Raw genomic sequence first — 25,025 nt, 5'->3', positions numbered from 1 at the left:
GTAAATCCCGATCTTCAGCTTTTAGAAACTGGCCTTCTAAGCGTCTTAGAACACAATGGAAAACTCGCTTTATAAAAAGCTTCTGTGTGGAGACTGTATAGCTGCTGTTAACATTGCAAGTAGGAATATAAAAGCAGTATTTGCCTGAGCAACGCATATGATGTTGTGGTCCAGAAAACCCGCCACTTGTGACGAACTGGTGATCTTTTTCCCGTGATGTGTGTGTGTACATGGGCAAGCAAAGGGAGAAAGGAGCATGTAGTAGACTATAGATACTGCCTGCACACAAATGTTTCTCTACCTCCAGTCTGGCACTGCAAAACACAGCCAGCAGTTCTGATCCCTGAGGGCAAATCCAGCATGCTGTTTTCAATGGCAGGGGCAGAAAAACTTAAAGGAAAAAAATGGTTCTCGTTTACACACAAACTGCAGACAGGTATTTTTTCCCTAGGAGGCCGATCTTTCTTTAGTAAGTACTAAATATCTACCACATGTAAAGGCCTATGAAGAATGAAATGTCAAACCTGGTTCTTATTCCCTAAATATTCTAGATAGGAATATTTAGGAATAGAAGTCTTTGTGCTTTATGTAAATAATTAGTAACAAATAATTAGTAACCAAAGTAGGGATTATAGTATAAATAAAAGTACTGGCAATTAAAGAGACTTCCCAAAGTCATGTAGGTCTAACAGAGAATGGGTACAAACCAAATCTATGATTTCCAAGAAGTCACTTCTGACCTACAGCCAGTAAGACCAAATCATATACTTTACAGCAGAGGTACTGTTGCAATATGGTGGGACAAGAATGTTCTTTCCAGAAAATTGTGCTGAATCAATTAAAATACTTGTATGGAAGAGAAAAATGAATTCGATTCCTTCATAAGTAATCATGTCACTATTTTTTATCCTATCCCTTCCTTTGCTTCCTTTCTTCTTTTCTATCAAACAAGTATTTTTCATTATTCAGTTTTTGCCCCTCTAATAGTTTTTCAGTTGTATCAATACATTCTTGTATATTCCTTGAGGCTTCTCAGAATCACAAGTGAAAGCCTGGGGTATTCATCAGGACCCTCTCTCTTGGCTGGAGTGAACAGTTTTTGTCTCCCCAGCACCATAAGACCAAAAAGCCTCTGTTTACCTTTTCAGCCTCCCAGATGCCACTGCTGGCTTTCTTAGCCTCTCCTCCTGCGCAGGATAAACACAGGAACGAATGCCCCAAGGGGAAAGTGCACACGGACTGCTGGGCTGCCTCCTCTGCAGCTCCCTCTTCTCCAGGATCTTGACCCTTAGGGCCTCACTACCTGTGACAGCCCTGCTTTCCCAGCCCAGTGAAACTACAGGCCACTACTTTTTGTTCAGCTTCTGAGCCCATGGACAGGAATGAGCAAATCCCCTAGAGTAACGCTGGAATCAAAGTAGGGCTCTCTTGATACTTTTCTCTAACTCCCTAAATATGGCAGTTTGATATTTACTGTCAGTTCTTTGGACTTCCTAGTTCAACTAGTTCTTACTCAACTTCCATAGTTGTCCTTCGAGGACAGGCCTTACATAAGCTACTCCATCACACCCAGACGCCGTACCTCTCCAGTTAATTTTTAACCTTTATTTGAGCCCTGAATTAAAAAAAAAAAAAAATCCATCATGATAGGAAGACTGATTAACCGGTGAACTGGAGGTTATTCTGTACACAGACTGTCTGCTGTGTTTTGTACACACTGACCGGGAAGCTGTGGACCTGTACTTTTCAGGCCAGTGTGCAGCCACAGCACAACAGGGTTGGGGCTTGTCTTGTAACAGAATACAAATCAGAATTATGTTGAATAGTGCCCCCCCATGCCCTATCATAGGCATACAGTATAAAAAAATATATTTAGTAAGAATAAGCAGTTAAAAATTTTTTTCATCAGCATACTGGACACACTGGGCTAGACTTGTGATGATGATGATGAACCATATAGGCATTCTAACATTTTGTGTGAGCAGACATTCATGTACAGATTCCATGATAGATGTCAGCTGAATTTTGCTGATATAGAGAAATCTGCTGACTAGCTTTTGACAATGGCTGCCAGCAGCTGTATCTCACTACGAAAGCTTTAACATGTTTTTCTTCTGACATGCTGTCAAGTACAGAGCCTAAGGGCCCAGGCAGGCTGAGGGGCTGGGATAAAAGGGACAGAAGGTCAAAGAGACTGTTTTGAAACAACCGAGACACCTAATTTTCATTCTTTGCGTGTAGACCGTTAAGCTACAACTGAGAATTTCAAATGTCTAATAATGAAATATTTTCAAAGAATAAACAATGTAGCTCATGGTTTTTCTCAAAGTCCTAATGAAAAATGTCCTAGTTTCATATATATAATTTCAAATATAATTCATATTATATATTTGATAATATTATATATATTGTAATTTTATTATGTTTAATCTGTCACATAAGAAAGAGCCAGGCAGTCAAAAGAACTGATTATTAACATCATACTCTCAAAACCTAAGTGCTTAGCTTGAAGGCTCTTAGCTTTCACTTCAGCTTGGAAATTCTATGAGTCCAGTGTTTTCCCCACTAAACCACAGTACTGTTATTTTCTTTTTATCTGGCCAAGGAAAAGTTACCTTAAATAAATTATCCATCTTTAGGACTAGACCCTGGATAAGAAAATCATATTTGGCTTCTGCAACCAGTATCTCTTTGGAGATAACACATTTGCCATACATTGCTGTCCAAAAAGGAAGAAAAAAAAAACCAAGATTTTAAATGGATTTTAGTTTCTGTTTCACTAATTAAAAGTGACACACGTCTTCTGAGAATTACACTTCTGATAAACGAACAGACCTGGTTAATTCTAAGTTGCCTTTATTAAACTAACAAGAGGGGAAGCCCACTTTTCATTTCTCCATCTTACATTAGACACAGGTCAAGTATAGGTTGTGAAGATTGCCAGTAAAATCTACAAAAATGAATATTCTTTACTGAAATGGAGCACCACAAGTCCCTGGAATAGAAGACAGCTGATTGCGTTTCCATTAATAAACTCTCCCCAGTGTGTACATGTTGCCACGTAGACAGCCTCCTCTGCTTGGGTTTGTCGCATACAAATGATTCTGCTCGAGTGGAGATCAAAGTCTGTGTCTACAACCAATCCTAGAAATTCAAGTTCACTTTTTAGGATTTTTGTTCTGTATGTGCGGGCTGTTATAGTACCAGTTTCATTGTGTACTATGCAATTACTGTATTAAAATTGTACTGTTACTTATTTCTTCAGTGGTTAGACAATTGTAAGAGGACATTTGGTGCCAAAGAAGACATGTATAGGATAAACACAGATGCACAAGTAAGTTTCTTGTTCTTAGTTTTGCTATATTTCTGTATCAGGTAAAATAATGTATATGCTCAAATGTCCTTATTTGCTATTCCTAAAAATAAAGAATACTTGTAACATTTTTCATTATCAGAATAGTCTTTGTAAATGTTAGGTTCAGTGGAATGTTGGCTTAGTAATGAAAAACTCACTTTAATAAAAATGAACGACCAGCTTGTGACTGAAACTTAATAACATTCAATAGATAAGCTCGATGAATATCTGGATAGTCCAGGTTGACTTTTAGTTGCGTCTGCCTCTTTAAAAATTTTTTCATTCTGCGTTAGATTTCTACAGATAAATTGGTCAAGAAAGCAAACTGGAGTAATACATTCATATTAGTCCTTCCGAAGATGAAATTCTGGTTGGATAAGTTATGGTTTTTGCTAGTAAAATTCAGTGAAAAAAATAGTAATATAGAGAAGAGTGCACATATATAACACATATATTAAATGAGGATAAAATTAAGACCTACAAATTATTTTAATAGAAGTGTAACTTTATAGGGGGAATATGCATTAATTAATAGCCTCTGCATTTGACATCAGAATTCTAATCTTTTACAATGTCAGACTGGCATAAAAGTTACTGTAGTACTGTAATAAAAATTTGAAGTTTTACAAAACTGAAATGTTGAGAAAATAGCAGTATATGCTCACTAAATGTTAACTGTTTGCCAGGCATTGTGCTGAGCATTTCATATTCATTATCTCTACCCATACAATTTCATCTAGTAGATGCTATAATTATCCCCATTATGAGATAAGGATAAATAATAAGCAATTAATAAATATTTTTAAATAAGGAGAAAATATATATGCAAATTAAAATCGAGGCTCAAAGAAGCTAATTTATCTAAAATCAGTACGTAAATAGGATTAAGATTCAAACCTAGAAAGGCTGACTCCGAATCCTGCTCTGTCATAAAGAAATTGTCATTTCATCCGTGTAAAGAAAGAAACAAGGCAAGATAAGGGATTAATCCCAGACTAGAATTAGATCCTTTGGTTCTAATTCTGTCTTTGCCACTATGGCTTAAACAAGGAACAGACTGCTTTTGTCATATATAAATTAGATGATTAGACTAAGTATTTCTTGTATCCCTTCTACCTGATGACAAGGAGTTCATCTCAGCAGTCTATGTCAATTAAAATAGCTTGAGGTTTTCTACTGAGTAAAAAGTGAAAACTCTTTACATTTAAGCCTTCCATTTATATCTTAGCTCTCCTTTCACATTCAGCTCCTTGAGAGGAGAGGTCTCTTTTTATGCAACATTATGTACTGTCTGTTCCTATATACCAGTATAGCCATTTGCCTAATAAGCACTCAATAAATATTAAAGATAAATGAAAGGATTGTATATATGCAAATTTCAACATACTAAAAAGCAATATTTTTAAAGGTACAGTGTTAACATTTTGTGTGATCTAGTAATTCAAAACTAAGAAATTAATTATGTTTGTTATTTCCTATAATTGTGATCATTATAAACTTTATCAGTGATATCTTTTCCATTACATCCTAAAGTAGATGCTATGGATATATGTGTATGGAGTCAGTTTTTATTTATGTTAATAGAAATGAAAATATATTTAAAATTCATAGTTTCTATACAAAACAATATGAAGTAAAACCTCAGAAATTTAGATATGCTAATGTTTGACACTGGATTGTGCTCAACATTCACGGAATGACCATCCACGTAATTTATGATAAGTAGTTCAGAGCTAAAGTTCACCTATGCTTAGCAAATCCCTTCTAAATTGATAGCAATAAATGTTATATAAACAGTGCTTCAGAGGAAACTATTTAGAAAAGCAGATTTCAAAAGGGATTTCCGAATATTTCAAAAGCAGTATTTACATATGATGATTGCTGTTTTAATTAGAATTCTTCTCCTTTAATGAGACTAGGTCTAAGTTGCTATAGATATTTTCATGTAATAATTTTTAAATATTCCATAAGCTGGTTGGTTGATTCAAACCTACTTGGGTTAAATTTCTGAGGTTTAGTAAACTTCATTTGAAATGCAATTTAAAACACACAACTGCTCTCAATATTTTACCTTCTGATTCAGCGCTAATTATGGTAACTTGTGATTTAAGTAGACAGCAAAGGGTAAGAAAGCCAGAATTAGCCATGTCAGAGATAATATTCTCATGGGCAGATACTTATTATATAAAATTATATCCCAGTTCTCTTCTGAGAAGTAGGAGTAACTCATTTCTTATTGTAATTGGAAGTTTTCCACTTTCCTAACAGAAATTTGTTACATTTAGTTTTTTTTAAGGCTATAAAAACCCAGATAGATGACCACTTTCACTAGCCAACTTCCCAACATCCCACTAGTTTGATTTTATCCTTTTGTAGCTTTTGCACAAGAAATAAACTATAGCCTAAATGTAATTTAGCTGTTATTTGGCAAAGAGTGAAAAAAAAACACCCTGGATTGTTACAGAAATGTCTAAAAAAACTTTATTCTGGAAATGGCATCATAAATTTTTCTTTGGGGTGTAATTAAATGTTCTTCAGTTTGCCTGGGACATCTGTGACCCTAGTTAAAATGATTTCTTACACTAATTCTTGGTCTTTTTCTTCCTTTGTATTTTTTGTGACCCGATCACCTTCTTGCTTAGCAAATGGAAATTCTAGCAGTAAGTGACCTGTCTTAATTTATAGACTACTTATCCATGTCAGACAAACTGGTTTCATTTGCCATTTGTGACCTCGCAATGATTTATCATGGACTGCTTTAAGAGTAGTGTATGCTTTAGTTCTGCATAGCCCTAATCCATGAAATGTTTTAGTCCTACAAAGATAATGAGGTTTTATAATTAATATGTACAACTAGCAGTTGCCTTTTTACACATCTCTAATGAATCTCCTTTTAAATTTCTTAATTTTAATAATCCAAGAGCATTTGTTAATTTGTCTTATTTCAGTGAGATTATAAATTTTTTTTTTTTTTTAGAAAAAGGAATTAATTTAAAAAGCAAACTATTCTTACATTTTAGATGAGAGGTTATCCAAAGTTTTACTTTTGCTTTATCAAGCACTTGTTGATAAATGCAATGAGATGTATATCTCAATGTAGCAAAAGTATATGAATTTATAAATTATTTTCATTATGAAGTTAAAGTTTTAAGTTCTAGTGAATCCTTTTTAAAGCAATCTATTTATTGCCTGCTAAAAAATTCTATTTGTCTAATGTGAAAATGTATCACACTAAAAATGAACTATGTAACCAATAATCTTTAAATTTTTATTTTAATCCCAGTCTTCAGAGCATCTTTCATCTGTGTTTCGTCAACTTCATACCATATTAACTTGCTTACTGCAGAAAGATAAATCTCAGAACAATTTAAAATAATTATTTACTTATAAATTTTTATTGGAACTTTGTTGTCTCGTGAAATATGGAAAATAACACCTAAATTTAACATGGTGTTATTTATTTCTAGGAACTGGAGCTCTGTCGAAGGTTATACAAATTGCATTTTCAACTGCTGCTTCTGTTCCAAGCCTACTGTAAACTTATCAACCAAGTTAACACAATAAAAAATGAAGCAGAGGTAAATATTCAGTTGTACTAGGCATTAGTAACTGATCGTACAAAATTAAAATACATTCATACTTATTTCCTTGTGGGAGTGCTAAAGTCGAAAATCACTTATGGAGAGTGGCTAGTGGGTCTTTTTTCCCCCCCTAGTTAAGTATTATCAGTTTTTGAAATGATGTGCTGTTTTAGGACCAGTTAGGAAATCTGAAAGCAGATATCCAGCGATCTTAAAAGGTTTGAGACCTTAAAATTCCCAGTAGCAGCAATAGATCATCTGTAATCAAAAATCAAGTGAAGCACGTCAGTTCAATAAAGACAAAATTGTATTATGAAACCCCCTAACATCTTGTCCATGTAGTATTTCTATAGTTCTAGTAACTCACACAAGAATAAACACATCAAGAACACTGCGAGTATTAGAAATCATAGCATGAATAGATTCAAAGGTAGGGGCTTTAGAATCTTTCCCTCTTGTAAACCACTGGTACCAGAACTATCACCAAGGAAATCACTGCATTTTCTAAATTTACTTAAAAAAAAAATACATACATACCGGTTTATATAAAATACCCTGGAGAAATAACCCTTTAAAATATAAAGACATCTCATTACTGTCAATTATTTTTTTTCATGATCCTCCCAGAATTCCAGGCCTTATGTTACAAAACAATAATATAAATGTATTTTTACTAAGATGAAGTATGTATAACATGTTATCACATGTTAAAATACAGACCAATATAAACAACCTATTGTTTTACTTATTACAGTGTATTGATAACATTTATTACATTTAAGATAACCTGTTGTTTTATCAAGAGTATATAAAGACTACTGTTTGGTAGCTGAAATTATTCCAGCTGAATAGAGAACTTGAAATATTAACTGTCCTAAGTTTAACAACTGAAAATAATCTTAAAGGGAAAATATTACCATCATCAGATGTAATTTCACAGCTAAGTACTCAGTATTGTTACTGAATATACAAATTTGATCCTTTTAAAGTATATTTATTTCTTTTAGGTCTTCAACATGTCAGAGGAACTTGCCCAGTTGGAAAGTATCCTCAAAGAAGCCGAGTCTGCCTCAGAAAATGAAGAAATTGACATTTCCAAAGCTGCACAAACTACTATAGAAACTGCCATTCATTCTTTAATTGAAACTTTGAAAAATAAGGAATTTATATCAGCTGTAGCACAAGTGAAAGCTTTCAGGTAAAATGTGAAGGGATTTATAGGAGATGCCTTTATACCTAGCTGGAAATTTATGATGGAGTTTGGGTTTTCAACTTGATGTCTCAATCTTTGTGAAAGGAAAACATGACTTTATTTTGTACACTTATCAGTGCAATGACACCAATTTTAGACTTTGTTCATTATCTGTGCTACTTTCAGTAATATTTGTTAAAATGTTAAAACAGATCCTCAGTGATTCATAAGGCAATTACTTTTTGTGAGTATTAACCTAAAAGTACTTAATCTGGAATGATTGCTGTGGTAATGTAAATGTGTGCTGTGTAAAATGTACAATCAGGACTTACAAATACTGTCTGCTTTCAGATCTCTCTGGCCCAATGACATCTTTGGCAGCTGTGACGACGCCCCTGTCCAGACGCTGTTACACATCTATTTCCACCACCAGACGCTGGGCCAGACGGGAAGCTTTGCAGTCATAGGCTCTGACCTGGACATGTCAGAAGCCAACTACAAACTGATGGAACTTAACCTAGAAATAAGAGAGTCTCTACGCACGGTGCAATCATACCAACTCCTCACACAGGCCAAACCAATTGGAAATTTGGTGAGCACTGGATTTTGAGAAACTTCAGGCATTCAGGAAAAGACTGAACTGAAGATGATTAAGAATATTAACAAGCACCTTTATGGACCCTTGCAGTTCACTGACAGCTTTTTCTGGCAGCATCCACAACCCCAGTGTAACTAATGTCAAACTTTCTCAAGGTAAAAAAGAATGTCAGAACCACATCTGAAGGGGAAAAAACTAATCATCTTAACAGCTGCCAATACCTCCCACAATAAGCGTATAAAGAAAGAATTTTTTTAATGACTTTACCTACGTGAAAAGAAAAGGGCTAAAAGTGATGCATACAAATACAATACTTTCTGGAGAAAGAAAAGAATTCTAAGGATGTTTGCAATAATGGCCTCTAATACTGAGACATTGGAAAGCAGGTAAAATGAGGCTGAAATCGAGGCTGGTTCATTTTAGCTGAAGACCTGCAGAGCTGCTTGGGTTTCTAGCAGTCACAAGCATGATCGACAACTGATGCTTAATCATCTACATGAAGAACATCTATTCGGATAGACAGACACAGAAAGACTTATTTGCAAAACCCATTGATTTTTTTTTTTTTTTTTCCCAATATGTGGGATAAGGGCGTGGGTGTTTTGTTTTTTTGGTCTGTATAAGGAATTGTGTGTGTGTGTGTGTGTGTGAGCTGAGATGTGTGCATATGTGATAGTCATATTTTCAAGGTATGGGTGTTTGGTGATAACGTCTCAGAGCATGCCTAAAAGAGCACTGCAAGATTATTTTTGAAAAAATTTATTTTATTAGATCTAACTCTTCTTAGTGTGTAAATGTTAGGACATTTTAATAATATTTTAAAACTGGGCTTTCCCAGTATTTCAAAAAGAAATAATATATCTGTTAACGTTATTGGAATGCTGCTCAGTTCTCTGATCAGTGCTTATGTTACAATTGTTGATAACTAACCAAAGTAGATGCCTGCGGAGACTTTAAAATGTACAATAAAGATGTATGCTGCCCGTCAGCGCTTCTCATTAGAAAAGTTAACTTATTTTACTCCATAATTATTATAGAAACTGTATAGATTAAAACTGGTATTTTCTTGTACATTTGTGCAATGCACTGTTATACAAGAAGAGGTGTACAAAGCTAAAGAAAAAAACTGTGGTCATTGATGGCAGAATATGTGACTTGCAGGCCCTGCAAGTCTGCAGAATTCAAGGAGAGAGATGCAGATGCATTTGTATATGTTTATGCAGGACTCACATGTTTCACCCTTAAGGAACCCGGGGCTACGGGGGAAGATGAAAGGAAGCCTGAAGACTGACTTAACCAAAACATGCAATACACTTATTCACTGTCCAAGTTTGCAGCATAACATGGACTGGATTTCTCTGTCCTTTTTTTAAAATAGCATTTTGTAAAAGAAATGAATGTAGTCCCACAAATTCCTCTGATTTGAAAGGAACACCTTGTATTTTTTATATGCATCTCTTATCCACTGTGACTTTTCTTTTAAACTGGGCTCTGGGATTCCAGAGTTTAGAATGTAGAAATGAAATGCTTAGCTTTGCCTTTTCTTGGCGGCGCGGACCCTGCCAGAAATGTAATTATGCTCAAGTGCATTAACTGAGGGCGCCGCGCACGCCACTGGACTGCTGACTAGAGTTATGTTACCTATAAAATTCTGTAACTGGTCACAGCACATTCATAATCACTGTATTTTTTGACCCTGATAAAAACAATTATTTTGATGGTGTTCTGGTACTGTAAATGGTGTCCTTTAAATTATTTAATGACTTCTGGGTGTGGGGCAGGAAGAGAGCAGTGGTGTCTGGAGACACACCACACTTTACATCCTATCTCACCATCCCCTATTTTTCTCACCCTCCTTATATCCTTTTTGTTAAAATAAAAAGCATTGTAGCTGTTGGTCTGTGTTGTATTTTAAGAAAGGATGAATGATTCTAGTGTGCCTCATTAAGGAACTTTTCAAATGTTGCCTTGACTATTTCTTAAAAAAAAAAAAACAAAACTGTCCTTCAAAAGGGGAGAACACATTTAGTTCAGTTGACTAATTACCCAAATCTTCCAAACACTGGAAATTTCCTATTCATATGTGCTGCTGCTGCTACTGCTGCTAAGTCGCTTCAGTCGTGTCCGACTCTGTGCGACCCCATGGACTGCAGCCTACCAGGCCCCTCCGTCCATGGGATTTGCCAGGCAAGAGTACTGGAGTGGGTTGCCATTGCCTTCTCCGATTCATATGTAACTAAGTCTATTAATAATGTAATAAAGATGAATACACCTGCAGAAAGCAAGATGCAGATATAAAATCATTAGGATTTCCCTCTACAAATCAGATTTTCTTAAAACTTATATTTTGATGCTCCTTGTCCTCTGGATCCAAAGTGTGCATTCATTAACAAAATATATCAAATGCTTAATTTATTAAACACCTTATTTAGTTTCAATGAGAAACCAATTTTTGTTCATTTACAACCTTTTTCTTTTGCCCGCTAAATTTATCATTTTTAAAAGTAAGTCTGTACAAGAACATGAGATAGTGTGGTTTCTCCAAAGGTTTACATGATTTAGAACATATTTTTACTTTTAGTAGTGTAAGATGGGGAGGGTGTGGTGTCCCCCACCCCCACAACTGTCCATCATAAATTCAGAAAACAGTTACACAGTCTCAGGACACTCACCAGAGCCAGAGCGAGCATCCATCCCTCCTTTTGGTTTCTGAGAACTGCTTATCCACCAGCATAATCTATACAAGAGGAGATAATAATCGATGTCAATATAGTTGTACTTTATGGCATTTTTATTTTTAAATTTTCAAAATTTCAAAACTGTCACTTTAGCAAATGTAAGAAACATGAACAAAACTAGAATCACTTCCCCTGCTACCAAGAGAGAATAGCATTCTGGGGTATTTCCTTCTAGCCTCTCAGACTCTCACTCAGAAAAATCACATAAATCTCTAATTATACATCCAGTTTGACAGTGCTTCATTGCCAGAATGTTCTGACGATAACTCTCATCACAAGTTCTTGTACCACTTTGTTCAGTTTCTGAAAGGCCACTAACTCTAAGCAAAACATGCTCTGATCCTGGCTTTGCTCAACTGTAAAATAGGGTTAACTGCACTATTGGGAAAAGTAATGGCCATGTTAAGCCTAAAGAATGATTAATAGCCGTATTAATAACCATTGAATTTGTCCTAGGGCTCATTGTAGGGCTCATTTCTGTTGTTCCTCGTTTGTTCATCAGATGCTTAGAGTAAATATGTACCTCTTGCATGCTATGTAAGTCAAATTGGTTTCCTATCCGTGTACCTACCAGTGACCTCACGATGAGTTAACAGCATTAACACAAAACTCATCACCTTCACCCACACCTTGTGGTCCTCGTCCTGCATTTCTCTTTGGCCCCACTGCCATTTGATCTTTGCACGACTTCTTATGGGTTTATGAGGATACATGGTATTGCCAGAGTGATTTTTTTTTTAAAGGTGAATCTGTCACTAAGGCCCCACCACAGCTTTAAAGCCTTTCAGTGGATCCTGATGACATTCGAGGACCAGTTGCCCCAGCCTGGGCCTACCAGTGATGCCAGCCATCACACCCACCCCTGTCCTCCAGTGTATTCTGCCACTGGGGCCTCCTGGCTTTCTCTACCACTGGGCCTTTGCACATGTTAGCCTAGTCTGGAAAAGTTCTTTCTTTCCCTCTTCGCCTAATTCAGCTCATCCAAACTTTAGCTCAGCTGTAGTGTCATTTTTTCAGGCAAGCCTTCTCTTCCCTCCCCAAGTCAGATCCCTTTTGTTTTCTACCAGGTGCTAAGGGGCTCTTACATAGTGCATAGCAGAAGTTTTGTGCAGAAATTAATGGGCATACACCCACTACACAGGGCAGAGGCCACAGCCATGTTTCTCCATGGGAACTGCAGGGCTGACTCAATTGTTTTCACACTTCAATTACATAAGCAACATCTGGGGTGCTTATTAAACACTTCACCTCCAGGTAGTGATTCAGTAGGAAGAGGCCTAAGACTCTGCATTTTTACAAATACCAGGCCATGGGGTTAGAGGCCTTCCCCCCACTATAAAAGGTTCTAGAGACTTCAATTTTAGTTTCTTTTACTCCCCATATTTGTCTACGTACAAGCATCCAAGATGTTTAACAGACTCACTATATACACGGTTGCTCTAAGGTAGTAAGGGTTAACTGAAGTAGGATGGTTAGAAATTTGGAGGGCATAATTAGCACCTGGTTCCAATTATGTTGTTTCTGTAACCAGGAAACCAATAGCTCTCAACTCTGATTTCATTAGAATCCCTCCTGTCATACCCCACCCCCACCAATGCTCCAGGGTCTCGGTGTTTTCTTGGTAATCTGGCAGAAAGCTATTAGGCACAGTTAGGATAGTGCTAAATGGTGCCAAACACTTGCCACCTACAGAACTGCAAGTTCACAATGACAAAGGCTAAAGCTGCCTCCAACTTCATCTTTAAATACATTTAGGAGACCTTTTTTTTTTTTTAAATGTTCCATTACCAGCTGAAGTTCATTTGAAGTTATTTAACATCTAAAAACTGCCCTCAGAGCCCCCCACCCATTCCAGTCCACATCTGTTCCGTATCTGTGACGCTGTCAGCAAGTCAGGTTCTCAGAGCCTTTGTCCCTCAGCACCTATTACACTGAGGTAATCTGGAGGCCGTCCACTCCCGGTTGCGACTGGGTTACCCATCGCCCCTGTCCCCTCAAACATCAAGGCCTAGCTCTGCCTTCACCTCCTGCAGAAGAATGCTCATTTTAATAGATGGCTTTTTTGGTCAATTAATTTCTTATAGGCATCAGACCTACAAGCAATAAACATCCCATCAGTGAGCCCCTTCATACTGTCAAGTAATGACTAGCCTAACTCAGAGCCTGGCTGCTCCATAAGCAATGGACAAATACTAAAGTAACAAGCACAGACTGTTAAGACAGGCTCTCCTACGGATTTTATGCAGTGTATCAACTGTTTTGCAATGCTTTTATTTTACAGTTTTGCCAAACAACAGCCTTCCACGAAGTATTTCGAGGGAGCGGCAGAAGAGGAGGAGAGACATGGGGGGCAAAAAAGCTCAGCTCGCTTTTCTGCTCCAGCAGCACACATTCACAGTGGGACCTCAGTTTTCTTGGGTTTTTTCCCCCACCATTCACTTAAATGATATATTTGAAACTGAAAGTGCTATCACAGGATAGGCGTTTGCCTTTGCATCTCCCACACAAATCTTGACGGTGGGGCCTTTTGGGGTCCACATGGCGAAGTTTCACTGGGCAGGAGCATCTAGTCTGTTTACAATTCTGAAAAAGATCAAAGTGAGACATGCATACAGAAGATAAACCCTTGGTGATGTCCTGGAACTTCAAAGTTGTTTCTCTAGTCCATTCAAATACTAACTGAATGCACACTAAGCAAGGTTCTGTCCGCAAGGACAGGAATGGGAGAACAAAAGCACTTCCGTCATGCGCTCCTGCTCCCATTTTGCATAGGATTCAATTCTGAATTGTGAAGCTTCTTTTGAAGACGTTTTAAGAGGAAATCTTTTCCTACCCTTGAAGCCAGGGTGGAGAGCCACCAGGTAGGAGAGAGGAGTCTGACAACAAAAGTGAAGGTGTGAGGCCAGGAGCTAGTAGCAGGCCCGGCACCAGTGGCTGACCTTGGCCCTCTCCCTGCTGCAAAGGACCTGAAGCTGAGGCAGAAGGCAGAACAACAGCTGCTGGGCCAAGAGCAGAGCTGTGAGTGAGTTCGATTTCCTTGTCCGATTCCTCTCTACTTTAGAGCTTGCTCTACTCTCAGAGTCAAGGGCATTGATTAGGCTGTCTCAACTGGCAAGCCAAGGTCCGCTAGCAGTGTGGTAACAGCCTAGTCTGTTCTTCCCTCTCTGATTATCACAGTCCATTATCACAAGGCAGTGCTCATTTAACAAGCAACCTGTTACCACTCAACCTGACATTCCTTTCTGAACTAAGGCAAAACAGAAAGCTCTGAAAAACTCGCATTTTTACTAAATACTTATAACTTGGGTACATGCTTCATGAAATGTATTTGCATAAAATCGTCAGCCTCTACTACCTCATGTTAAAAGGTATTCTGTTCTTTAAGTTTACTCTCTCCTGAACTGGACTGAGTGTCAGGTAAAGTAAACATTCTTCCACGTTGCAAATGAGACGACAGTCTCCAGAGATGTTCACACGACCAAGGTTTACAAGAGCAGGAGGAAACGATCACCGAGGCCTGGCTTCCCAGTTGAGTATTATTTCTACAACTCCTTCCAGAAAGGAATCAAAACCTCAGGTCACTGGGAATCTAGGCTCTCTTAGGAAAAAATATTCAAGAAACTACTCCTAAACCTTCTCATCACTATCTAGTTCACACATAAAATGCAAGCGTTCAATTTACTTGGCAGGTGATATCCTCCACTCGGTAAGGGTTATAAGACTTCTGGCATGTTCGGCAAAACTGCTTGTAGTAAACCTGATGGGACAAAGGAAAAACTTAAAGTCCAAACCCTCCTGAACCTTCCGTCAGGATGACGCTGGTGACAGGGCATTGCTTACCTTGTTAGTGCCCTGTACACACCACACATAGGCACTTTCCCAGCGGATATTGCAGTCCTTGCAGTGATAGTAGCCGTACTTCTGCTCTAAGAACTGAGCGAAAGAACAGCAGAGTTTAACCAACTTGCCATCAGAATCAGCCTTCATCTCAAGCAGCCTGGAAAGGATCTGATACTTAAAACTGGCACTCTGCTTCAGATCATGGAGGAAAGTAGAATCAGGTTCAAGGTGGTCTCCAGAAGGTAACAGTTAGGAAAGCTAGTAGCTTAATCAAGTATTGAATAGAAAAGCATGGGCCCACAAAAGTTTGTGTTCCACATTCACTTGGTTCAAGTAGCAGTTTACTAAGCAGGTGTTTTCCTGCAGACAGGCAAGGGGAAAGCCAAAAATACAGGGTTCCTGAATCTTGGGATTCTGGAGGGAGGGTTTTTCTTTCTGTAAAATAGGTCTGATCTTAGCACACACACAAATGAGGTAGTCAAACAGAAGAAATAAGACTGCACCCTAAAATAATCTTGGGTGAACACCTTGAAAAAAAAAGCTCTTTATGTTGCTAATTAAGTTTCTACCAAATGGTGCTGAGAGTTGAAAATATGGATAAGCCATTAATTCATACACAATATGAACAAAAGTAGTATTACCTTATTCTTTAAGTTATTCTCAGCAACAAGTTACAGACAAGTTTTTCAGGTTAGGTCTTTAGGATTGGAAGGAACTTTGGAAGACTCAGCATTTTCACAGGTGAGCAAACTCAAGTCCAGGAAGGTTAAACGTTGAGTATCAACACAGTTTGGAGCGGTCATAGCTTGTGTACAAATCTGTTTCACTCTCTTTGCTTCCCGGACCCCGACTAAATAGCCTTGAGGGCTTGGAGGAGATATCAGAAGGATTCCTCCAGGCCTCTTACTATTTCTCACGTCTTTCTCCTCCGCTGGGTTACAACCCCTCAGTGCGCTCCAGCTCTTTAGCATTCAGGCAACTACCACACGGCCCTCCATGCCTGCTGCTCCTGGGTAGCAATGCACGGCAGTGCGCACGCTCCAGCAGTACCATCAGATTTCTGAATAGGGGTGCGTCTTAAATGCAAGGTAAAATCCTGACCAGGACCCCAGTAATCAATGGTTACAGTTTCTAACACACTGAATTCAAAACAGAGAGTGGGATCCACGGGAATCGACTCTCCTGGCCAATAAGTTCACTTTCTCATGTTCTGAGACCCATCCTGGATCATCCAGCGTACAATGTATTTGCTGTATACAGCTGACTACACTCTGGCGGTCAGCAAATACTCTCGGAATAAGAATGTTAAGAGCTTTTCTACAGTCACCCCTGTGCAGCTGCAGTTCTACGATAATAGCAACAAGCACACTACACTCGATTTAATGCTGACGGAGAAAGACTTCAGCAGCCACCGAAAGGCACCGAAGCTTGCCGGCGCGTAAAGGGAGCGCGCGCTACCACGTGTCGAGAGCAGCCGAGGGCGGGCACCCGGACGCGGATGGGAGCCAACACAACTCTGGGGGATCCCCTGCCAGTTCCCGGGCTGACTCGGGTCTCACCTGGAAGCGCAGGCGCTCCTTGCTCGGCTGGGGGCTCCGGGGCGACGATCTCTCGCCAGCGGTGTCCGGGACCCTGGCAACGGGCGGGGGCTGCTCGCGGCTTGCCGGTACTGCGGCCTGGGCCTCGTCCTCCTCAGGCTGCAGCTGCAGGGAAACCTTCCTCGCCGACCCGTCTCCCTCCTCGGGGCCTCGGGGCCTCGCAGGTGGCGGCCCTCGCTCAGTCTCCGGCTCCCCGGGCCTCTGCTGGCCCGCCACGGCCTCGGCCCCCTCCAGGAGGGTGGCTAGGCAGCGGGAGGTCACGGGCGAGTACACAGCCAGGGTGCGCAGGAAACGCACGCGCCGCGGGGCGCGGCTCGGCGGGCTGTCCTGCTCCGGGCCCCGGCGGGCGCGCTGCGGGGAGGCCGGGCAGCTGCCGCCCGCGTCCGCCGCGCCCTCGGGATCCGGACTCGGGCCGGACTCGCGGGCCCTGTGCCCCAGCGTCCGCCGCCCCAGCGAGCACTGCACCGATACGTCGCGGAACGGGTTCACCTGCACCGCCGCGTCCCGAGTGCTGGCCGGGCGGGGGCCCACCTGCGACAGCAGGGCCATGAGCTGCGCGCGCTGGTAGCTGTGGACGTACTCGGCGGCCGCCAGCTGCCCGTGGCCCGGGAACGACGACGAGGCCGCGCCGTCAGAGGAGGAGGAAACGGGAGGGTAGCCCCCGCCCCGGGGTCGCCAGCCACCCTCGTCCGCCCCGCTTTTTCCCTTGGCGGCGGCGGCGGCCGGGTAGAGGCACCGGTACGAGTAGAGAGCGCACGCCGGGTACAGGTAACCATCCAGGACGACGTCCCCCAGGGCAGCCATCAGTGTACCCCTGCCGCCTGCCCGTCGGCCCCGGCGCCCTAAATAGACGACCTACCAGGGGCAGTCGGACGCGGGCCCCACCCCCGCGGCCAGCGCTGTGCTGGGGCAGCGCCCCACCCCCACCCCCACCCCCCGCACCCTTCCCGCCACCCACTGGTGTCCTAGCTTCCTCGCCGAAGGGTTCCCTCCCCGACCTTGGTGTGGGAATATTCCACACCCGGAGGTCGGCACGAATATTCTTAAGATGATCTGCAAAGAAAGCTTTCTTTGCGATGCAAAACTGATCTGGAAGTGAACTTGCCCCAGGTGAAGAAGATACCCGCAGAACCATCCCGCGGATTAACCGAGCCAGGTGATAGTCGTTCCTCGGTTATTGTCTGCGCCGCCTTCGAAGCTGAGGCTAGGCTGGGTGCCTCTGGCTAGTGAGCAAAAATGAGGTTTGGGGAGACTACTTGGGGTCTGATAACCTACGATCTCAGATTATATGTTATTTAATCATCTCAGAGTTGCTCTGAGAAATCTACGCATTGAACCCTTTCAGTAAGTGCATAGGGAAAGCACTCTAGGGCATCGTATCTAGGCTAATTGTTTTCTCCCTTGGAGAACTTACTCCCTCCCCGCCTCCCCGCCTCCTCCGTCCCCCGCCCATCTCAAATGGTGACCAGGAGGTGCTGTTAAGTACCACCAGGGATTGCTCTTCTCTGGGGAGGATAGTCGTTCCACAGATTTTTTTGACCAAATAAACTTTGCAAAGGAAAACTGATTTAGACTGTGTTTACATAAACGCTGAAGATGGAACCAGTCCCCAGTTGAAAAGCAAGTGCCTCGTTCACTAGAAACATGTCGGCTGTTCATTACAAATAGATATCAGATCAAGTAATCAAATACATTAATGTAATTTTTCCCTAATTTGAAACAGGTTGGACAATGAGATATTATATTTCATTGTTTAATTGACCTGTTTGGGGATTTGTCTGAATACAGGTCAAATTTTAACAGTGTCAAGTATTTATAAACTGAGCAAGCACACTTTGTTTTAACAACAATTACATTCAACTCAATTATGCTTTACAAATATAGCATGTTTTTACTCATATAAGATAGTGCATCAAAATTCTACATTTCCAAGACCCTGTTTAACATATTTGAAACAGTCATAGATATTGGTCATGGTGAAAACCAAAAAGCACACTTGTTCAGGCCAGCAACCTCGCAGTCCCAGGTGCAAGTTACTTCACAACACTGATTTGTAGTTTATGTAAATGCTTGGGTAATATACCAATGCAACCTTATGGTGGGTAGATCAAAATCGTTACATGTATAATGATGTGAACCAGCTGTTGTTCTTTATGTAAACCATAGACACTACCACAGACCATAAATATGAAGTAGTATTTCAGCAAGATAAACTCTCCTGTGTATCTCCATATTTAGAGTGAAGTCTGAGTGGTTTCCATCATAATTAAATTATCTGCTTTCACTGTGCCATAGGATGTGTCTGCCATTTCCTCTTCTTTCAGTTTCTTATAAGAAATATCTGTATCTTCATCTTCATCTAGAGGATCTTGCTTGTGCAGTACTCCGCTTCCATACATTTTATATATTAAAACAAAAATCCCTGCTTCTGCAGACTGGAAAAGGGCATAAAGCAAGGGAAACATGTACATACTTCCTATGTTTTGTGGTGGAAATGCCAGTTTCAGGATGGCGGTACAGAGCTGCACATTTTGGCTCCCTGTTTCCAGGCTCACGGTCCTCTTGCAGTTGGGCGGAAGATGGAAGAGAGTAGCTAAGCCGTAGCCTGAGGCATAGCCTGCCAAAGGCATAAAAATCGCTACCACGTAAACAGCTGCTGGAATACTGGCCAACAGTTCAGGTCCTAACATAGTGCCGGTCAATATGAAAAGGACCACCAGCGTCATTAGCAGAGACCACAGGGAAATCTAGTAAAAGAAAATAGAGAAGCCATCAAAAATAATTTGTGGAACTTCCCTGGCGGTCCAGTGGTTAAGACTCAGCTCTCCCAAAGCAGGGGGCATGGGTTCAGTCCCAGGTGGGGGAACTAAGATTGTGCAATGCCAGCATGGTATGCCCTAAAGACAACAATAAGAGTTGCAGAGGAATTCAAACAAGGGGACCCTGGACTCTTGGAAGAGGAGAGTCATCTAGTCTGATCTCCTACATATAATGAAAAGTTTTTGCCATTATTTTTGAGAATGGGTAGATCACCTCAGGAGGCATCCAGGCCATGTCAGATAGCTCTGTTTGGTGACCTGCCCTTATGTCTAGTGTGCCTTCTATAACTGCTAGCCACTGTCTTGGATAGACATTCAGGAGCAACACAGACCAGACTACTCATCCTAAAAACAGCCTACACATGTTTAAAAATCAGTTATGAGGGGAAGGTTATTACTCTTCTCTGGGGGCAGATTGTCCCAGGTTTTCAGCCTCCATCCCGTAACTCTGTTTTGGAGTCCAGATTTGTTCTGAGTACTCAGTCCTGTCTGACTCTTTGCAGCCCCATGGATTGTAGCTCACCAGGCTCCTCTACCCGTGGGATTTTCCCAATAGGAATACTGTGTGTAGGTTGCCATTTCCTCCTCCAGGGGATCCTCCGGACCCAGGGATCGAACCCGCATCTCTTGCATCTCCTGCATTGGCAGGCAGATTCTTTACCACTAGCACTACCTAGGAAGCCCGACTGTTCTGAACATTTTTTTAATTTGTAAATATGCCTCTTAAAAATAGGGTGGTTAGAACTGAGCCCAATATAACAGGTATAGTCTGATGAATGGAGTAGACAGATGGATATTACTTCCCCTGAACAGGACTCCATGTTTTCCATAAGAAATTAGTTCTAGTTTTACACAGAAGATAAAAGACTATTTATGCAACTGAGTGTCCAATATTTTTAACTTTCAAAATACTTTATATCTCAGAGAACTGTTAGTAATACTCAACAATTACCAACTCAGATTAGGTTAGAGAAAAGAAAAAACGTAAACATAAGATGTGAGGAATTCTTTGTAGTTCTGCAACTCCCTCCTTTTTATCTATTGATGAGAAACCTCCCACCTGTCTCTAGTGGTGCTTAGCAATTATTATATATAATAGAAAGATTTTAGATACAAAACAATTTATAAAACAGTGTGTCATCTTGATGTCTGACTGATACATTTCACTCATACAAGTAAGAAAGGCTTGTAAATAATAAGATGGAAACCTAGAAATTCTTCTTGTTCTTCAGATTGGCAGTTTGTTTTTTTTCAGAGGGTTGGGTGGGTGTTGGTGAGGAAGACAACAGTTCCAGAGACATTTAAGTGTTGCTTCTGGCTTCATAGATATATGTGGGAAGATAATCCTTTGGAGTCTGTGGGATTGGCATATACTCTTTAAAAAATCATTCAAAATTTATCTGGGCTGGTCAAAAATCTATCCTAAAGGGTACGGAAATAAAATTATAAGATACTCATGCTACAAATGTACCAATAAAAACTTTTCTTATATTAAGTTTCAAAGTGTGTCTACATCAAAAGCTTTGACAAGAAATCTGATTCTTCATTGTGAAAATAGTGGCTCTGAATCATTTCCTTTGAACCATTTTAAATCATTTGACATTTAATACTCATTTTAAAGTGTTTGCAAAAGTATAAAAATATTATGAAGCTGATCTTATGAGTGTGCTAGTTAAGAAATGAGTCCAGCTTTAAGTTATTGGATTGTCTGTTATTTAAATATATTTATCTATTTTTAGCATGGGAATAGGGTTTTGATTGACTTTCTCTTAGAATTCCTAAGGTTTTATAGTAAATGCATCACATTAATACTCTTAGCTTAATGATCAAACTTATTAAGTTCTTAATGCTCTCAAAAATAATCTATAGTATATTATGTTTAACATTAAAATATTTATGTTTTCATGTACATATATATTTATTGGGCTTCCCTGGTGATTCAGACAGTAAAGAATCCACCTGTAATTGTTACATTCAAAGAATAGATGTTTATTACAGAGCATATTTTTTTTCTCAAGGTTGAATATATGTACTGAAAAGAGCCCTCTATTTTTCATATTAAAGTTAGCCCCTCTGTATAATCAGATTATTTTAATAAATAAAATAAGTAAAACACAAAAGATTATGTCATCTTAAATCCACATAATTTAAACATTAGGGCGAGCCTTTTTCTCTTTGTTTTCTAAAGGAATTTGCATATACACTTTATAGTAATTAGTTATATACTTTATTTAACTTCCTAAAATGAGAATCCTGTTCAAGGTTTACTATTATTTACTACTATTTTTGAGTTTTCAAAGAAAGTTTAATTTACAAATATTTAAATCTTTCTCCTCCAATCAATTTTTACAAAATCTCTACTGCTACAAAAAGCATCACTTTTTTAAAATAAAGCAATATTGGAAATATTGCACAAAATAATAGAAATCTCATCCTTTCACTAGCTTTAGAAATAATATGATATATTGCAATGGGGAAGGAAAAAAGAAACACAAATTTAGTAATGGTAATATATTCTGCATTATTTACCCAGGACCTAATTTTATTTTGTGTATTCTATTATATTCCACGATGTAATTTTTGAATTACCTTTGGTCTTATTAGTGTAAAGCTACTTTTAGAAAACTAATAAAACATTTTAAAGGAATCTGCTACAGAGTTTCTCAGAATTAGAGTTCCACTTTTAAAGAACAGAGTAATGCATTTCTAAAATACTGCACAAATCCAATTAAAATAATTTTACTTCACCTGCTTTGATTTTTAGTAATACATGACTTCTTAGTGAAAAACATGTTGCCGTTTAATTGCACAGTCATCTTTTTTCTTCATGATCTGTTTCCACCTATAAGTACTGATAGTTATGCTGTTTTTAATAAACCTTGGTATATTAATTAAAGCTGTTATTTTTAAAGTTCCAAAAGATGGGATGGAAGTTATCTTCCTGGCATAATTTTTTAAGTTTATCCATGCAAGGGCTGCCCAGTCCTTTTCTTCCTTATCCTTCTTTTCCAAACTTCTCACCATTTCAGCCATGGGTCGGAGACCAAGGACCCTCTACGAATGTAAAGGAGGCAAAGGGAAGAGTGACCTTACCTTCACAATGTAGTCAGCCACCCGGCTGTATCTATAGCGAATGAAGACGCCCAAACCGATGGGGATGAGAGTGCTGCAGAGGGTCAGGATCACTGTCCCTATGGGTAGTAACTGCACCAGGGGAGTGTCGATCCAAGGCCGGCTGTAGATCCACAGGCACAGGGGCATCAAGACCAGGGCCAGGAGAGTTGAGGAGATGGTCATGATGATACTGCAGGAAAGGGAATGGACAGAAGTTGGAACAGCTTTGAGCCAAAGAGCCTTGCTTGCACACTGGATAAAGGAGAAAGAGGGAGCCTGCAAGCCCCCCAGTTTGAAGTCAGGGGTGAACCTGCTTCATCTCAGGGGAGCACCAAGAGAGCAGCATGTCTAAGCCCAATTGAAATAGGAACTCCAGGTAAGAGATAAAAAGAATCTCAGGACTGTGGCTCTCTGCTTTCTGCAGCCTACTGCACTGGTTACCCTCTGGATGATTGTGAGGGCAAGGAATATTTTTGTTATCTTTTCTAATCCTCCAAAGCACCCTGAAGGACATGGTAAAGCTGCTGGATACTACTTGTTGGACTGACCTCAATCACAACCTTATATATGAGATTACTTTCTTTATTGGAGCCAACAGTCCTATTTTGCTTTTACATTTCCCGAGAGTCCTGGCTTCAGACTTCCCAGTTCCCTTTGTCTTCTGGGGCCCAGACCTGCACTGACAGTGCAACAGTCAGGGCGGGTGGGGAGAGAGCTGGGGGTGAGACCCCCAGACCTCAGAGCACCTCTGTTCCCATCTAGATCTTCTCCCCTCCAACCCTATCTCTTCTGCCTGGACATCACCCTCATCTCCAGTTTCTTTGCAGCTCTTCCGCACCTCATGCTAACCGCCTCTACTTCCTCCCTCCTTGGTCTTGAACCCGTGGCTGTAAACGCGGTTGACGGCGATTAGATAGACGGCTATGGGACCGTAAGCAGCTCCGTACCTGAGGTTCATGTCGCCGTCCACGAGCAGGGACATGAGGTTGGAGAGATTCCCGCCGGGACAGCAGCCACACAGGAGCACCGCCACGGCGGCCGAGCCGTCCAGGGAGAAGGCGAGCGCCAGCAAGAAGGCCAGCAGCGGCAGGAAGCCGAACTGGCAGAGCGCGGCCAGCAGCGCGCCCACCGGCCGGCGGACGTGCGCCCCGAAGTGGTTCCCGTCCACCGTGCAGCCCAGGCCCAGCATGGTGATGCACAGGGCGGCGCCCACCAACACGTTCAGCCCATGGTTCAGCGGCGTGTCCCAGAACGGGGGCTCGTGGGCCGCCTCGGGCCGAGCGAACAAGGTCGGGCTTGGGCCACCCGCGCCGCCCGCGAAGCTGCCGGCCGTCGGCGCCGGGGTCGGAGTGGGGCCGGGGCTGAAACTGACTCCGGGCCCGGGTGCCACACTGAGCACGGGGCCGGGGCCGGCGCTGGAGGCCGGCGCGAGGGGTGCGTCCGGGCCGGGACTCAGGCTGCTGGCGGTGGGCGACAAGGTGTAATTGTCCGGGGGCAGTGTGGACTGGCCAAAGAGCAGGGTGCCATTGTCGGTGCCGAAAAGCAGGGTGGCGTTGTCGGTGCTGTCCATGGCTCTGTCGGGGGAGGCAGCGGATCTGGCTCTTGCCTGCCCTGCGGACGTCTCTTACCTCCCGCCGCACGGGCCTCCCTGCGCCTTCGATCGCCACCGCCGTCCGTCTGTCTGTCCGCCAGTCCGCAGCTGCCAAACGGGACTCAATTGCAAGGCTCTGCTGCGCGCGGCTGACGTCTGGGGCGGCCGGTTGGTCCTCTGCTGTGGTGGGGCGGAGTGGGCGGCGGGGGCCGGAGAGGGGCGGTGGAGGTTGGCCGGCGCCCGCTGGCTGGCACTTAAGAAAGCGCAGCCCCCGAGGGTGAACCCAATCGCTGGGCCCCGCGCGCCCTCAGGCCCCGCCTTCGCCGGTCGAGTCCCTCCTTTTAATCACCAGTAAGTGGTTCTGTAAGAGTGTAGCCAGGGGCGGAACAAAGACCTGACAAAGGACAACAAGAAGAAAAAAACAGAAAAAACCGTGCCTGGCTGCTGATCAAGTTCTCTGATGGTCTCTGTCTCTTTGATAATGAAATCTGGACATCCAGACACATAAGAGAGAGAGAAAGCTGGTCTATGCACGCACATACATCATGCAGACTGTTCAAAGAGCCTGCAACCCCGAGTGTTGCGAGGGATGCTTGACT

At 41.4% G+C, this 25,025-nt stretch overlaps 3 protein-coding genes across 15 annotated transcripts in view; 1 reads left to right on the top strand and 2 right to left on the bottom strand.

Moving 5' to 3' along the window:
* The window catches only part of FRYL (FRY like transcription coactivator), a 269,078-nt gene extending 258,455 nt beyond the window's left edge, over positions 1 to 10,623 (top strand). For 8 of the 11 annotated variants that reach the window (XM_024993143.2, XM_024993144.2, XM_059887458.1 and 5 more), the window contains 5 exons: positions 3,266 to 3,334; positions 5,998 to 6,015; positions 6,823 to 6,933; positions 7,944 to 8,134; positions 8,480 to 10,622. In XM_024993143.2, the coding sequence (XP_024848911.1) occupies positions 3,266 to 3,334; positions 5,998 to 6,015; positions 6,823 to 6,933; positions 7,944 to 8,134; positions 8,480 to 8,738 (648 nt within the window). In that variant the 3' untranslated portion in view covers positions 8,739 to 10,622. Of the gene's footprint in view, positions 1 to 3,265; positions 3,335 to 5,997; positions 6,016 to 6,822; positions 6,934 to 7,943; positions 8,135 to 8,479 lie in introns of all 11 variants that reach the window. The other 3 variants (XM_059887454.1, XM_059887456.1, NM_001206589.2) reach the window with 2 other exon arrangements.
* ZAR1 (zygote arrest 1) lies at positions 1,926 to 17,831 on the bottom strand. 3 transcript variants are annotated; one of them, XM_024993375.2, is made up of 5 exons: positions 16,864 to 17,831; positions 15,305 to 15,397; positions 15,147 to 15,221; positions 11,399 to 11,463; positions 1,926 to 3,144 (listed from the first exon to the last, which is right to left on the bottom strand). In XM_024993375.2, the coding sequence occupies exons 1-5, from the start codon at positions 17,704 to 17,706 to the stop codon at positions 3,120 to 3,122; spliced, it is 1,101 nt and encodes a 366-aa protein (XP_024849143.1). In that variant the 5' UTR covers positions 17,707 to 17,831; the 3' UTR covers positions 1,926 to 3,119. The 3 variants fall into 3 exon arrangements, with proteins under 3 accessions (XP_024849143.1, XP_024849144.1, NP_001069671.1); XM_024993376.2 differs by lacking the exon at positions 15,147 to 15,221; NM_001076203.1 differs by lacking the exons at positions 1,926 to 3,144; positions 11,399 to 11,463 and adding an exon at positions 13,581 to 14,047 and having other exon boundaries at positions 16,864 to 17,706.
* Positions 17,832 to 18,641: 810 nt separating this feature from the next.
* On the bottom strand, positions 18,642 to 24,639 carry SLC10A4 (solute carrier family 10 member 4). Its single transcript, NM_001078025.1, has 3 exons — positions 23,783 to 24,639; positions 22,815 to 23,025; positions 18,642 to 19,649 (listed from the first exon to the last, which is right to left on the bottom strand). Exons 1-3 carry the CDS (start codon positions 24,403 to 24,405, stop codon positions 19,137 to 19,139), a joined length of 1,347 nt encoding a protein of 448 aa, NP_001071493.1. The 5' UTR covers positions 24,406 to 24,639; the 3' UTR covers positions 18,642 to 19,136.
* Positions 24,640 to 25,025: the final 386 nt, after the last annotated feature.

The sequence above is a fragment of the Bos taurus genome, chromosome 6, assembly GCF_002263795.3.
Source record: "Bos taurus isolate L1 Dominette 01449 registration number 42190680 breed Hereford chromosome 6, ARS-UCD2.0, whole genome shotgun sequence".
Classification (NCBI taxonomy): Eukaryota; Metazoa; Chordata; class Mammalia; order Artiodactyla; family Bovidae; genus Bos; species Bos taurus.
Note: the sequence above shows the minus strand (reverse complement) of the source record. Positions and strands in the feature narration are given on the sequence as shown.

Bases quoted from the DNA above. Each gene is read 5' to 3' on its own strand.
- ZAR1 (NM_001076203.1), bottom strand. From the start codon at position 17,706: ATGGCTGCCCTGGGGGACGTCGTCCTGGATGGTTACCTGTACCCGGCG. The intron at 15,398-16,863 runs GTGAGACCCGAG...TCTTTCGCTCAG, and splicing joins AGGAGCGCCTGCGCTTCCAG to TTCTTAGAGCAGAAGTACGG. The intron at 15,222-15,304 runs GTAAGCAATGCC...TTGTCCCATCAG, and splicing joins GTGTACAGGGCACTAACAAG to GTTTACTACAAGCAGTTTTG.
- SLC10A4 (NM_001078025.1), bottom strand. From the start codon at position 24,405: ATGGACAGCACCGACAACGCCACCCTGCTTTTCGGCACCGACAATGGC. The intron at 23,026-23,782 runs GTACGGAGCTGC...CCTTTCCTGCAG, and splicing joins GACGGCGACATGAACCTCAG to TATCATCATGACCATCTCCT. The intron at 19,650-22,814 runs GTAAGGTCACTC...TTCTTTTACTAG, and splicing joins TGGCTGACTACATTGTGAAG to ATTTCCCTGTGGTCTCTGCT.